General features: G+C 33.9%; 1 protein-coding gene across 3 annotated transcripts in view; it reads left to right on the top strand.

Annotated features, from left to right (window-relative positions):
* LOC143082712 (very-long-chain 3-oxoacyl-CoA reductase-B-like) overlaps positions 1 to 11,561 on the top strand; it is a 51,852-nt gene extending 40,291 nt beyond the window's left edge. For 2 of the 3 annotated variants that reach the window (XM_076258535.1, XM_076258533.1), the window contains 2 exons: positions 1,144 to 1,277; positions 11,400 to 11,561. In XM_076258535.1, the coding sequence (XP_076114650.1) occupies positions 1,144 to 1,260 (117 nt within the window). In that variant the 3' untranslated portion in view covers positions 1,261 to 1,277; positions 11,400 to 11,561. The remainder of the gene's footprint in view (positions 1 to 1,143; positions 1,278 to 11,399) is intronic. The other variant, XM_076258534.1, reaches the window with a different exon arrangement.
* The last annotated feature ends 2,699 nt before the right edge of the window (positions 11,562 to 14,260 follow it).

Below are 14,260 nucleotides of genomic sequence, written 5' to 3'. Positions count from 1 at the left end.
ATCAGCTCTTTGATTTCATCAACTTGGAGCATGTTTCACCTTGAAACATTGAACATAATCATTGATCAGGGCCAATTATAGCCTGTACCAAAATGACTCGTTTCACTTCGCTTGTTTAAAGATAATTGTCAGTTTGAAAGACTTGATGTTTAACACAAATATTTACTTGAAAGATGTTGTTTATATAGACAAACATTATGGTAAGTTATTTAGTTGGTACTTGCATATGCTCTACATTTCAAGGTCCAAAGTCAATATTTAAAAATTCAAAAAATAGTATGGTTTTTATTTGTCAAAGGACTTTTTTTGTATTTAAACGCTTATAATAAGAAGGGCATATTCTGTGACATCATTGATATAAAAAAAAAAAAAAATACATGTTTTTATACGCCTGCCAAAAATCTTTTGCATTGTATAATGCTATCATGTCGTCGTTGTCCAAAGATGCATTTACCTTCCGGACAAAAACATTAGTTTAAGTAAATGGATCTCTATAAATTTTTACCAGATGGTTCAATACCACTAAAGAAAGGTTCGGATTGATTTTGGGGTTATGGTACCATCAGATTAAGAATTAGGGGCCAAAAAAGAGGCCCAAATAAGCATTTTGTAGTTTCCAGACAACAACTTGTGTTTAAGTGTATTAATCTCTCTGAAATTATACCACAAGTTTCCATACCACAAAGGGATGGTTCGGATTGACTTTGGGGGGTTATGGCTCAAGCCATATTTTTTTGGGGGGAGCCAATAGGCAACAGCATAGTGTATTGCACAAAAGCAAAAAATGGGGTAAACATTTTTTTTAGGGGTGGGTTGGGGGTGGTGGTCAATTTGCAAAAGCACAAAAGCAAAAAATATATAAATTCAAATCATATAACCAATTCTAAGTTCTTTGACTACAGTTATTCTGTGTCAGAAACCTATTATGTGTCAACTATTTAATTACAATTCAAATTCAGATCTGTATCAAGCGCAAAAATTGTGTCAATTTTTGCCCCAACTGTTCAGGACCTCTGCCTTTGTATCCAGCAGCACTCAGCGAAGCAATTTATTCAATCTTATGTTACCTCAAAAAAGGAAAAACTAATATAAATAGATATATTTAACCAAAGTTTCACATTTGATTTAAATGAATATTTAAAGGGATGGCTGCTGGATGTAATACCCAAGCAGACACAGATGAGCATTTTGGTCAGAATATTGCTAGAGAAGAAAAAGGGAGCTCCAATAAAAAGATTGAATGGTTCCAAAACAGACTAAATGATACATGTACAATGGTATAAAAAAAAATATTGAGCTTTCCTCCCATTTTTGTTTGCTAGATATTATCTGTATTACTGATGCACTCATAATGTATATCTATATATATATATTAGGCTGTACTAATTCACCAAAAAGGGTTTACAGATTTGGAAAGAAATATTTTTCAGTACTGTATATTCAATATTACTAGAACACACCTGCGAAATTGCGGGCATATACAGCTTGTGAACTGCTGTAGGGTGATTTTTTGTAAAAGATATTATGTATGGAGAATTTCATAAAAGGTATCAAAAGCCCTCTCCCTTTTTGCAAAGTACGATATTTGTTTCCTTTCTGTTAAATTTAATTATTTTCGTGTTTTGTGCCTCAGACCACAATTATTCTTCTCCTTTGCTACAATGCATCTTTTGGTAAAAGTCAAATTAAATTAAAAATTTGCACCGCTTCAAACATGAAATAAATGTAACTGCTTATATATAGACCATTATTCGTCTGATAAAATATGCTTCTAGGACAATCCATAAGTGCTTTTTCTTTTGAGAGCCTTATTAAACATGCCAATGGTAGGATATGAATCTTGTATAAATGATTAAGACCGACTAAGGCCAATTTGAGGGTGGTCGGAGGGGTCCTGATCCTGAAAAGCCGGGCTTAAAAACATGAAATCCCGAGATGCAGAATTTAAAGAAATTCATATCCCGAAATCGAAAAATATTTTCCCGAATCCTGTAAGGAACAATCCCCAAATCCCAGGCTTAAACTCACACGACCCTGACGTCCCGAAAAAGGTCCTGCCTCCCTCTAATCTACCCTACTTTCATTTTTGCCAAATCACTACTTTGACTTCCAACAATAAATTTTTATGACCCATTTATGGGCATCCGTTCGTTTGTCCGTTCGTTTGTCCGTTCGTCCGTCCGTCTATCCTGCATCAGGTTAAAGTTTTTGGTCGAGGAGGTTTTTGATGAAGTTGAAGTCCAATCAACTCGAAACTTAGTAAATATAGTGCCGATGTGGCATCCGTGTACTATGGACACATTCTTGTTTCCACATGTTTTACTTATTTTAATATATATTTAACTGGTATGACCCCTTAAATAGTAATGTACTTCAAAGAAAACTGCAGACAGAATACAGAGAGTCTCTATATATTAAAGTATTATAATTGTAGTTTACATGTAGATAAACGCGAAAAATAATTGTCCTCTCTAAGGAGGTATAATAGTTGTGGTTCTGGCGATCTAAACACCATGATATGGAGAACGCTCTGATTGGCTTATTTATTTTTTCATTTTTGTTATCTATCATACGATTGGTTGTACTTGTGCGTGTTTCAAACCGGAAGTTTATCTATGACTAAAAGTCAGTCTGATGACGGAATCAATATTCGGACTCCTTTTATTTTCGTTTTTCGAAAAATAATTCTCTCTAAGGAGGTATAAAAGTTGTGGTTCTGGCGATCTAAACACCATGATATGGAGAACGCTCTGATTGGCTTATTTATTTTTTCATTTTTGTTATCTATCATACGATTGGTTGTACTTGTGCATGTTTCAAACCGGAAGTTTATCTATGACTTAAAGTCAGTCTGATGACGGAATCAATATTCGGACTCCTTTTTTTTCGTTTTTCTCCAAAAATAACACAATCTGAGTAATGATAAGAATGGATGACAAATGCGACTATGCATGATACATATAGAACACAGAGCTATGATGATTAATTTATGGTGGAAGGAAGAGAAGCGACACACAAAATGAGGTCTTCTCGTTTAATAGTATAGATACCAATTATCAAGGATTTAATGTGTATATGAAAATTACAATCAAATTGTTTAACTATATAAATGCAAATTTTTGAAAGGTTTATATGCAAACTTTTGCTAAACAAAATTCAATACCCATTAAATTTTCCTGAACCAATGAATTTTGGTGGTCATGAAAATAACTTAATCTGCTTTTTATTTTTATGCCCCACTTAGGGGCATATTTTTTTCTGTCTGTGCATCCATTCGTAGGTCTGACCATTAGTTCGTTCATCCTTCTGTCGGTCTGACCATTCGTTCATTTATCCTTCTGTCTCTGTCTGTCCTGCTTCAGGTTAAAGTTTTTGGTCAATGTAATTTTTTATGTAGTTGAAGTCCAATTAGCTTGAAACTTAGTACACATGTTCCCTATCTATGATATAATCTTTCTAATTTTAACATGTTTAATGCCAAATTAAAATTATGCCTCCAATTTCAGGTCCACTAAACATAGAAAATTATAGTCAACTGGGGCACCTATGTTCTATGGACATATTCTTGTTTTTTGTACAATATGACTTATAGAAATAGTCGAACAATACACAATTCATTAATTTTTTTTTGGAACCAGCTTTCTTGAAATGGTTTCAAAACAGAATTAAAACCAGTCAAACAAGGATTTAAACTATTTTGTCTGGGACCCTGTTGTGGTCTTTGTAAATTAATATAGCATGTATATAGTTTCTACTAAAGATTAGAAATTATTGCTAGCATTTATTTTTAGCTCACCTGGCCCGAAGGGCCAAGTGAGCTTTTCCCATCACTTGGCGTCCGGCGTCCGGCGTCGTCGTCGTCGTCCGTCGTCTGTCGTCCGTCGTCGTTAACTTTTACAAAAATCTTCTCCTCTGAAACTACTGGGCCAAATTAAACCAAACTTGGCCACAATCATCATTGGGGTATCTAGTTTAAAAAATGTGTGGCGTGACCTGGCCAACCAACCAAGATGGCCGCCATGGCTAAAAATAGAACATAGGGGTAAAATGCAGTTTTTGGCTTATAACTCAAAAACCAAAGCATTTAGAGCAAATCTGACATGGGGTAAAATTGTTTATCAGGTCAAGATCTATCTGCCCTCAAATTTTCAGATGAATCCGACAACCCGTTATTGGGTTGCTGCCCTGAACTGGTAATTTTAGGGAATTTTTGCTGTTTTTGGCTATTATCTTGAATATTATTATAGATAGAGATAAACTGTAAACAGCAATAATGTTCAGCAAAGTAAGATTTACAAATAAGTCAACATGACCAAAATGGTCAGTTGACCCCTTTAGGAGTTATTGACCTTTATAGTCAATTTTTAACCATTTTTCGTAAATCTTAGTAATCTTTTACAAAAATCTTCTCCTCTGAAACAACTGGGCCAAATTAATCCAAACTTGGCCACAATCATCTTTGGGATATCTAGTTTAAAAAATGTGTGGCGTGACCCGGCCAACCAACCAAGATGGCCGCCATGGCTAAAAATAGAACATAGAGGTAAAATGCAGTTTTTGGCTTATAACTCAAAAACCTAAGCATTTAGAGCAAATTTGACATGCGGTAAAAGTGTTTATCAGGTCAAGATCTACCTGTCCTGAAATTTTCAGATGAATCGGACAACCTGTTGTTGGGTTGCTGCCCCTGAATTGGTAATTTTAGGGAATTTTTGCTGTTTTTGGCTATTATCTTGAATATTATTATAGATAGAGATAAACTGTAAACAGCAATAATGTTCAGCAAAGTAAGATTTACAAATAAGTCAACATGACCAAAATGGTCAGTTGACCCCTTTAGGAGTTATTGACCTTTATAGTCAATTTTTAACCATTTTTCGTAAATCTTAGTAATCTTTTACAAAAATCTTCTCCTCTGAAACAACTGGGCCAAATTAATCCAAACTTGGCCACAATCATCTTTGGGATATGTAGTTTAAAAAATGTGTGGCAAGACCCGGCCAACCAACCAAGATGGCCGCCATGGCTAAAAATAGAACATAGGGGTAAAATGCAGTTTTTGGCTTATAACTCAAAAACCAAAGCATTTAGAGCAAATCTGACATGTGGTAAAAGTGTTTATCAGGTCAAGATCTATCTGTTCTGAAATTTTCAGATGAATAAGACAACCTGTTGTTGGGTTACTGCCCCTGAATTGGTAATTTTAAGGAAATTTTGCTGTTTTTGGTTATTATCTTGAATATTATTATAGATAGAGATAAACTGTAAACAGCAATAATGTTCAGCAAAGTAAGATTTACAAATAAGTCAAAATGACCAAAATGGTCAGTTGACCCCTGAAGGAGTTATTGCCCTTTATAGTCAATTTTTAACCATTTTTTCGTAAATCTTAGTAATCTTTTACAAAAATCTTCTTCTCTGAAACTACTGGGCCAAATTAAACTAAACTTGGCCACAATCATCATAGGGGTAACTTGTTTAAAAAAATGTGTGGCGTGACCCAGCCAACCAACCAAGATAGCCGCCATGGCTAAAAATAGAACATAGGGGTAAAATGCAGTTTTTGGCTTATAACTCAAAAACCAAAGCATTTAGAGCAAATCTGACAGAGTGTAAAATTGTTTATCAGGTCAAGATCTATCTGCCCTCAAATTTTCAGATGAATCCGACAACCCGTTGTTGGGTTGCTGCCCCTAAATTGGTAATTTTAAGGAAATTTTACTGTTTTTGGTTATTATCTTGAATATTATTATAGAAAGAGATAAACTGTGAACAGCAATAATGTTCAACAAAGTAAGATTTACAAATAAGTGAACTTGACCGAAATGGTCAGTTGACCCCTTTAGGAGTTATTGCCCTTTACAGTCAATTTTTAACCATTTTTCGTAAATCTTAGTAATCTTTTACTAAAATCTTCTTCTCTAAAACTACTGGGCCAAATTAATCCAAACTTGGCCACAATCATCTTTGGGGTATCTAGTTTAAAAAATGTGTCCGGTGACCCGGCCATCCAACCAAGATGGCTGCCATGGCTAAAAATAAAACATAGGGGTAAAATGCAGTTTTTGGCTTATAACTCAAAAACCAAAGCATTTAGAGCAAATCTGACATGGGTTAAATTGTTTATCAGGTCAAAATCTATCTGCCCTGAAATTTTCAGATGAATCGGTCAATCGGTTGTTGGGTTACTGCCCCTAAATTGGTAATTTTAAGGAAATTTTACTGTTTTGGGTTATTATCTTGAATATTATTATAGATAGAGATAAACTTTAAACAGCAGTAATGTACAGCAAAGTAAGATTTACAAATAAGTCAACATGACTGAAATGGTCAATTGACCCCCTAAGGAGTTATTGTCCTTTAAAGTCAATTTTTAACAATTTTCATAAAATTTGTAAATTTTTACAATTATTTTTTACTGAAACTACTGGGCCAAGTTCATTATAGATAGAGATAATTGTAAACAGCAAGAATGTTCAGTAAAGTAAGATGTACAAACACATTATCATCACCAAAACACAATTTTGTCATGAATCCATCTTCTTCCTTTGTTTAATATTCACATAGAACAAGGTGAGCGACACAGGCTCTTTAGAGCCTCTAGTTTTATTTTATGCCATTTTGATTTCAGTAAAACTGAATACAGATATGTATCAGATATCAGAATGGGAGTTGTTAAATTATTCAAAACCTTGCAATAATAATGGACTTTTATGATCAAAAGCTAGTATCTAAAAGAAAATTTTGTAAAATTTTATTTCCCCTTTTTAGCTCACCTGGCCCGAAGGGCCAAGTGAGCTTTTCTCATCACTTGGCGTCCGTCGTCCGTCGTCGTCCGTCGTCGTCCGTCGTCGTTAACTTTTACAAAAATCTTCTCCTCTGAAACTACTGGGCCAAATCAAACCAAACTTGGCCACAATCATCATTGGGGTATCTAGTTTAAAAAATGTGTGGCGTGACCCGGTCAACCAACCAAGATGGCCGCCACGGCTAAAAATAGAACATAGGGGTAAAATGCAGTTTTTGGCTTATAACTCAAAAACCAAAGCATTTAGAGCAAATCTGACATGGGGTAAAAATGTTTATCAGGTCAAGATCTATCTGCCCTGAAATTTTCAGATGAATCGGTCAATCGGTTGTTGGGTTGCTGCCCCTGAATTGGTAATTTTGAAGAAATTTTGCTGTTTTTTGTTATTATCTTGAATATTATTATAGTTAGAGATAAACTGTAAACAGCAATAATGTTCAGCAAAGTAAGATCTACAAATAAGTCAACATGACCAAAATGGTCAGTTGACCCGTTTAGGAGTTATTGCCCTTTATAGTCAATTTTTAACCATTTTTCGTAAATTAAAGTAATCTTTTACAAAAATCTTCTCCTCTGAAACTACTTGGCCAAATTAATCCAAACTTGGCCACAATCATCTTTGGGGTATCTAGTTTAAAAAATGTGTGGCGTGACCTGGTCAACCAACCAAGATGGCCGCCACGGCTAAAAATAGAACAAAGGGGTAAAATGCAGTTTTTGGCTTATAACTCAAAAACCAAAGCATTTTGAGGAAATCTGACATGGGATAAAAATGTTTATCAGGTCAAGATCTATCTGCCCTGAAATTTTCAGATGAATCGGTCAATCGGTTGTTGGGTTGCTGCCCCTGAATTGGTAATTTTGAGGAAATTTTGCTGTTTTTGGTTATTATCTTGAATATTATTATAGATAGAGATAAACTGTAAACAGCAATAATGTTCAGCAAAGTAAGATCTACAAATAAGTCAACATGACCAAAATGGTCAGTTGACCCGTTTAGGAGTTATTGCCCTTTATAGTCAATTTTTAACCATTTTTCGTAAATTAAAGTAATCTTTTACAAAAATCTTCTCCTCTGAAACTACTTGGCCAAATTAATCCAAACTTGGCCACAATCATCTTTGGGGTATCTAGTTTAAAAAATGTGTGGCGTGACCTGGTCAACCAACCAAGATTGCCGCCACCGCTAAAAATAGAACATAGGGGTAAAATGCAGTTTTTGGCTTATAACTCAAAAACCAAAACATTTTGAGGAAATCTGACAGGGGATAAAAATGTTTATCAGGTCAAGAACTATCTGCCCTGAAATTTTCAGATGAATCGGTCAATCGGTTGTTGGGTTGCTGCCCCTGAATTGGTAATTTTGAAGAAATTTTGCTGTTTTTGGTTATTATCTTGAATATTATTATAGTTAGAGATAAACTGTAAACAGCAATAATGTTCAGCAAAGTAAGATCTACAAATAAGTCAACATGACCTAAATGGTCAATTGACCCCTTAAGGAGTTATTGCCCTTTATAGTCAATTTTTAACAATTTTCATTAATTTGGTAAATTTATGTAAATTTTTACCAAATATAGTTCTCTGTTACTAATGGGCAAAGTTCATGATAGATATAATTGTAAGAAGCAAAATCGTTCAGTAAAGTAAGAACTTCAAACACATCACCATCACCAAAATACAATTTTGTCATGAATCCATTTGTGTCCTTTGTTTAATATGCACATAGACCAAGGTGAGCGACACAGGCTCTTTAGAGCCTCTAGTTTCCATATATTACTAATTAAATGTTTTCTTCAAGTTAATCTACTTACAGTCTGCAGTTAAAGTTTCTAACACATTTATTATATTCTTAAACCATCCTGGATTTTTACCAAACTTAGACAGAATCTTCTTACAATCAAAAGATTGTATCTAGAGGAACATTTTTGATAATTTTTCCCCATTTTTGTTGATTCAGGACTAACAGCAAAAATAGAAAAGACACTGGGTTCCATGGAACCTTTGCGAATTTTTGTCTGTTGGTTTTCTTTTTATATTTTGCCATGGCTTTGTGTGTTAATTTTGACTTTTTGGGTATGAAATTGTGAATATGCCTTTGCTTTCTTTTGCATTTCTCTTACGCAAAATGTTATTCTTGCAAACTGATACAACATTTTATAGATTTCTGGTATTGTACTTTCAATAAATTTTACTCTTTGCCATATGAGGTTGTGTCTTAATCTAGTTTCAAACATGACTAATGGTCTGTATACAAACTTGACACAGTATATTCACTGTAAAAAATTAATTTCTTATATGTCTTAAATGTCATTTTATATATAAAGTCAATTAGCCTTTAAAAAAATCAAGAGTTTCATTAAAACAGTGCCCTCATTAAATGAAGTTTGACATTCAGATATGCTTCAATCAAACAGTAAAAGATCCTACATGTAGTTCAAATTAAAAATTAAAAAATAATCTGAAATATGGGATATTGACCTTTCAAACCTTTGATTAAGAAGATCATGATCTTTCATGAAAGCATTTATATCAAAGATTCCTTGGTGAATAACTGAAAGTTAATTACATATACATTTATCCATTCATTAGCTTTTACTTTTTGTTCTTAAAGAATAGGTGCGAGTTGTAGGCGTGAATGAAGATAATTATCATTCACTGCAGACTATCCCTTAAGATAAAAAAAACTTTTATAACAGCTGTTCAGAAGCATGTTTTTTTTAAAGGAAATATAAGTTCTAAAGGAATCATGGACTTATTATCATTATGAAATACCAAATTACATAAATTTAATTCAGATATATATATATGATTGAAAGGAGATATATTGTTAAGTTCAAGGAGAGGACACCAAAAAGACAATCCTAACCATAAGACTGTTATTCAGGGACCATGACAGAGGGTAATATACAGTCATCAATTATAGACCGTAGTCTATACAATTTGTAAAGCTCTTAATCATCTGGAGTCTTGAAAAGATGGGAATAAATTTAACATAAACAAACAATGATCATGCAATTAAAACTTAAATCTCAAAATAGTGGACAACATTAGGTATGACATACATATCTACTAACAAGGGGCCTGAATAGTCACAAGACATACATCATCTACTAACAAGGGGCCTGAACAGTCACAAGACATACATCATCTACTAACAAGGGCCTGAATAGTCACAAGACATACATCATCTACTAACAAGGGGCCTGAACAGTCACAAGACATACATCATCTACTAACAAGGGGCCTGAATAGTCACAAGACATACATCATCTACTAACAAGGCGCCTAAAAAGACATACATCATCTAGTAACAAGGGGCCTAAAATCTAATAGTCACAAGACATACATCATCTACTAACAAGGGGCCTAAAATCGAACAGTCACAAGACATACATCATCTACTAACAAGGGGCCTAAAGTCTAATAGTCACAAGACATACATCATCTACTAACAAGGGGCCTAAAATCTAATAGTCACAAGACATACATCCTCTACTAACAAGGGGCCTAAAATCGAACAGTCACAAGACATACATCATCTACTAACAAGGGGCCTAAAGTCTAATAGTCACAAGACATACATCATCTACTAACAAGGGGCCTAAAATCGAACAGTTACAAGACATACATCATCTACTAACAAGGGGCCTAAAATCGAACAGTCACAAGACATACATCAACTTCTAACAAGGGCCTGAATTCAAACAGTCACTTGACAGTCACATGATCATGTTGCATGTTAAGACTTGTTTTTTGAGATATAAATCTTCACCCTTTTTAGTCTTGATCAATAATATATTTAAAGTTATTTAAGAAAATAAATTTTTAATACAAGCCAGTACTGTGACCTATAGTTGTTAATTTCTGTGTCATTTGGTCTCTTGTGGAGATATGATGGATAGTTGCCTCATGGCAACCATACCACATCTTCTTTTTATAGTTTAAGGTAAGTATGTTCCATATATTGCATCAGATGTTGATTATTTGTCTAATCTTTCTTTTTATGCCCCCTGCCATAGAGGAGGCGGCATTAAGTTTTGCCCTTGTCCATCTGTACGCCCCAATTGGCCAACGTTGATTTCTGTTCTCTATCTTAAGTTTGCATCAATCAAATGTTACGAAACTTATACACAATGTATTACCATAACACAGAGATCGTTTGAATTTTTGATGGCTTCACTTTTACTGTTTTAGTGTTATGCACCATTACAAATAGAAAAATGCTGAATTATTGTTTCCGTTCTCTTACCTTAGTTTGCCACAACCAAATAAAACTTGTACACAATACTTATTACAACAAAACTAGATAAAGTATAAATTTGGGTAGCTTCACTTTTTGTGTTCTTCAGTTATGTTCCTTTATGGGGTGCATCATCTGTGTCCTATGGACATATTCCCCCTTGCTTACACCCCTATTCTCAAAGACAGGGTATATAGTGATTCACATAGCTGTCAATCAGTCTGTCTGTCTGAATTATTTCAGTTTCCAGATTGTTTCACATAAAACCATGTAAAGATACAGGGTTTTGTTTAACAAATTATTTTTAATCCATGGTTGTGACTTTCATTTAGGTGTTTTATTTTTCAGGGATGGTTGTATGGTTTAATCCCAGAAAGTCTCATGCTGAATTCGGGTATGAAGATTTTACAAGGTGCGAGGAAGAAGGGACTTAGAAAATCTAATGCTCCAAAAAAGGATTAAAATCTTTTGTTTTTATTTATATTTGATAATAAAAATGATGAAATCATGTACCACTCTTGTCAGATATATTTTCTTAGGAAGTGTGGTAAAAAAAATTATGTTACCTTGTTACCAAGATATCTATCATTACTATTGTTTGGTTAGAACACAAATTCTTGAAAGAAATTACATTTTTAATCCATTTATTAAAATAATGAGACAACTATCTACCATAGACCATACAATATAAATGTTAGCAGGTTTAAGTCACTATACAGCTTATATCTGCCTACTTTTGAATGACAATAAGAAGGCACTATATAATTTGTTTTTTTGTTAATCTCTGTACATGACAAGGTATTTGTTGTCCCCTGCATAACCCATCGTGGGGGGCATGGAAACACCAGGCATCCATCCCTCTGTTCCTCTGTGTGATCCTCCCTCTGTCCATTCTTGTTAGCGCTCTCACAGGTACAATTCTTGCCTATAAAACTTATATAATAGGTTAATATCAACAATATCTCAGATAAGTTTTATAATTGTGGACAATCGACTTTTTTAAAAGAGTTATGTCCCTTGGAAATATCAAATTTATGGAAATAGCCTTGTTATTGCTCTAATAATTCTTAGATTTTTCCAGATTTTTATAAAAAGGAGTAGGTGTGTTAATGCCCTGTTTTGGCACAAGAAAATAAAATGTTTCAAAACTGTTTCAAATTGGCACAAAATGTTTAGAAATATATAGGGTCAACAAGTATAAATCAAAACATAAATGATTTTATCTGATGATGTCACAATTACGTCATGTTATGTACCATTCTCACTATAACGCTGAAAAATACAGAAATTATGCAGTTTTCAATCGATATTTCCATTGTGGAAACATTGTGCCCAGCCAAGGAACAACAAAATAATTTAAGAGAAGCTTTATTATAACTATTGACATAATCTCACCAAATATAAATTTGTTTATTGGATGTGCACATACTTTTTCAATCTGAAACATACTTAAAAATTGATGAAAAACATGAAAAATCATGAAATTTTACAAAATATTCAAATTTAGTTATGGTTTGTGGCCATGGTAACTCGTTCAATGTGAAATATGTTTTTATTTTCTGGTTACCTTGTACCTCAATCTAGTTTGGAGTAATTTAAGAATATACATGATAACTTTTAAATTTGCAGTAATATTTGGACTAAATAATGGCTTTATTGCCCCTACTCCTTTATAGGTTAATATCAATCTGAATGTACAGTTAATTGTAGGTTGTAAAATTTTGTTATTTTGTAAAATATTCCTTATATGGAAAAAGTTTTTGATCCAAAAAAATTATAGGATGTTTTTAAATAAAATTGCAACAAAAATAGCATTTATAACAGGGGAGAACGATACCAAAAGGAAATTCTAAACTCATATTAGGTCAAAGAGAGACAAAAAACACAGAGTACAAATCTAAAAGTACTCTTGGTTATAATTGTTTTATTCTTGGTTATAATTGTTTTATTCTTGTCCTTCATTTTGGCTAATATGTTCTGTCTATTTGCCTTTTTGTGTCTCTTTTTAGCTCACCTGGCCCGAAGGGCCAAGTGAGCTTTTCCCATCACTTTGCGTCCGTCGTTCGTTCGTCGTCGTCGTTAACTTTTACAAAAATCTTCTCCTCTGAAACTACTAGGCCAAATTAAACCAAACTTGGCCACAATCATCATTGGGGTATCTAGTTTAAAAAATGTGTTCGGTGACCCGGCCAACCAACCAAGATGGCTGCCATGGCTAAAAATAGAACATAGGGGTAAAATGCAGTTTTTGGCTTATAACTAAAAAACCAAAGCATTTAGAGCAAATCTGACATGGGGTAAAAATTGTTTATCAGGTCAAGATCTATCTGCCCTGAAATTTTCAGATGAATCGGACAACCCCTTGTTGGGTTGCTGCCCCTGAATTGGTAATTTTAAGGAAATTTTGCTGTTTTTGGTTATTATCTTGAATATTATTATAGATGGAGATAAACTGTAAACAGCAATAATGTTCAGCAAAGTAAGATTTACAAATAAGTCAATGTGACCGAAATGGTCAGTTGACCTCTTTAGGAGTTATTGTCCTTTATAGTCAATTTTAAACCATTTTTAGCTCACCTGGCCCAAAGGGCCAAGTGAGCTTTTCCCATCACTTGGCGTCCGTCGTCCGTCGTCGTCGTTAACTTTTACAAAAATCTTCTCCTCTGAAACTACTGGGCCAAATAAAACCAAACTTGACCACAATCATCATTGGGGTATCTAGTTTAAAAAATGTGTGGCGTGACCCGGCCAACCAACCAAGATGGCCGCCATGGCTAAAAATAGAACATAGGGGTAAAATGCAGTTTTTGGCTTATAACTCAAAAACCAAAGCATTTAGAGCAATTCTGACATGGGGGTAAAATTGTTTATCAGGTCAAGATTTTTCTGCCTTCAAATTTTCAGATGAATCCGACAAACCGTTGTTGGGTTGCTGCCCCTGATTGGGAATTTTAGGGAATTTTTGCTGTTTTTGGTTATTATCTTGAATATTATTATAGATAGAGATAAACTGTAAACAGCAATAATGTTCAGCAAAGTTAGATATACAAATAAGTCAACATGACCAAAATGGTCAGTTGACCCCTTTAGGAGTTATTGACCTTTATAGTCAATTTTTGACCATTTTTCGTAAATCTTAGAAATCTTTTACAAAAATCTTCTCTGAAACTACTGGGCCAAATTAATCCAAACTTGGCCACAATCATCTT

The sequence above is a fragment of the Mytilus galloprovincialis genome, chromosome 7, assembly GCF_965363235.1.
Source record: "Mytilus galloprovincialis chromosome 7, xbMytGall1.hap1.1, whole genome shotgun sequence".
NCBI lineage: Eukaryota > Metazoa > Mollusca > Bivalvia > Mytilida > Mytilidae > Mytilus > Mytilus galloprovincialis.
The sequence above is the reverse complement of the archived record's forward strand: the minus strand, read 5'-3'. Positions and strand labels throughout refer to the sequence as shown.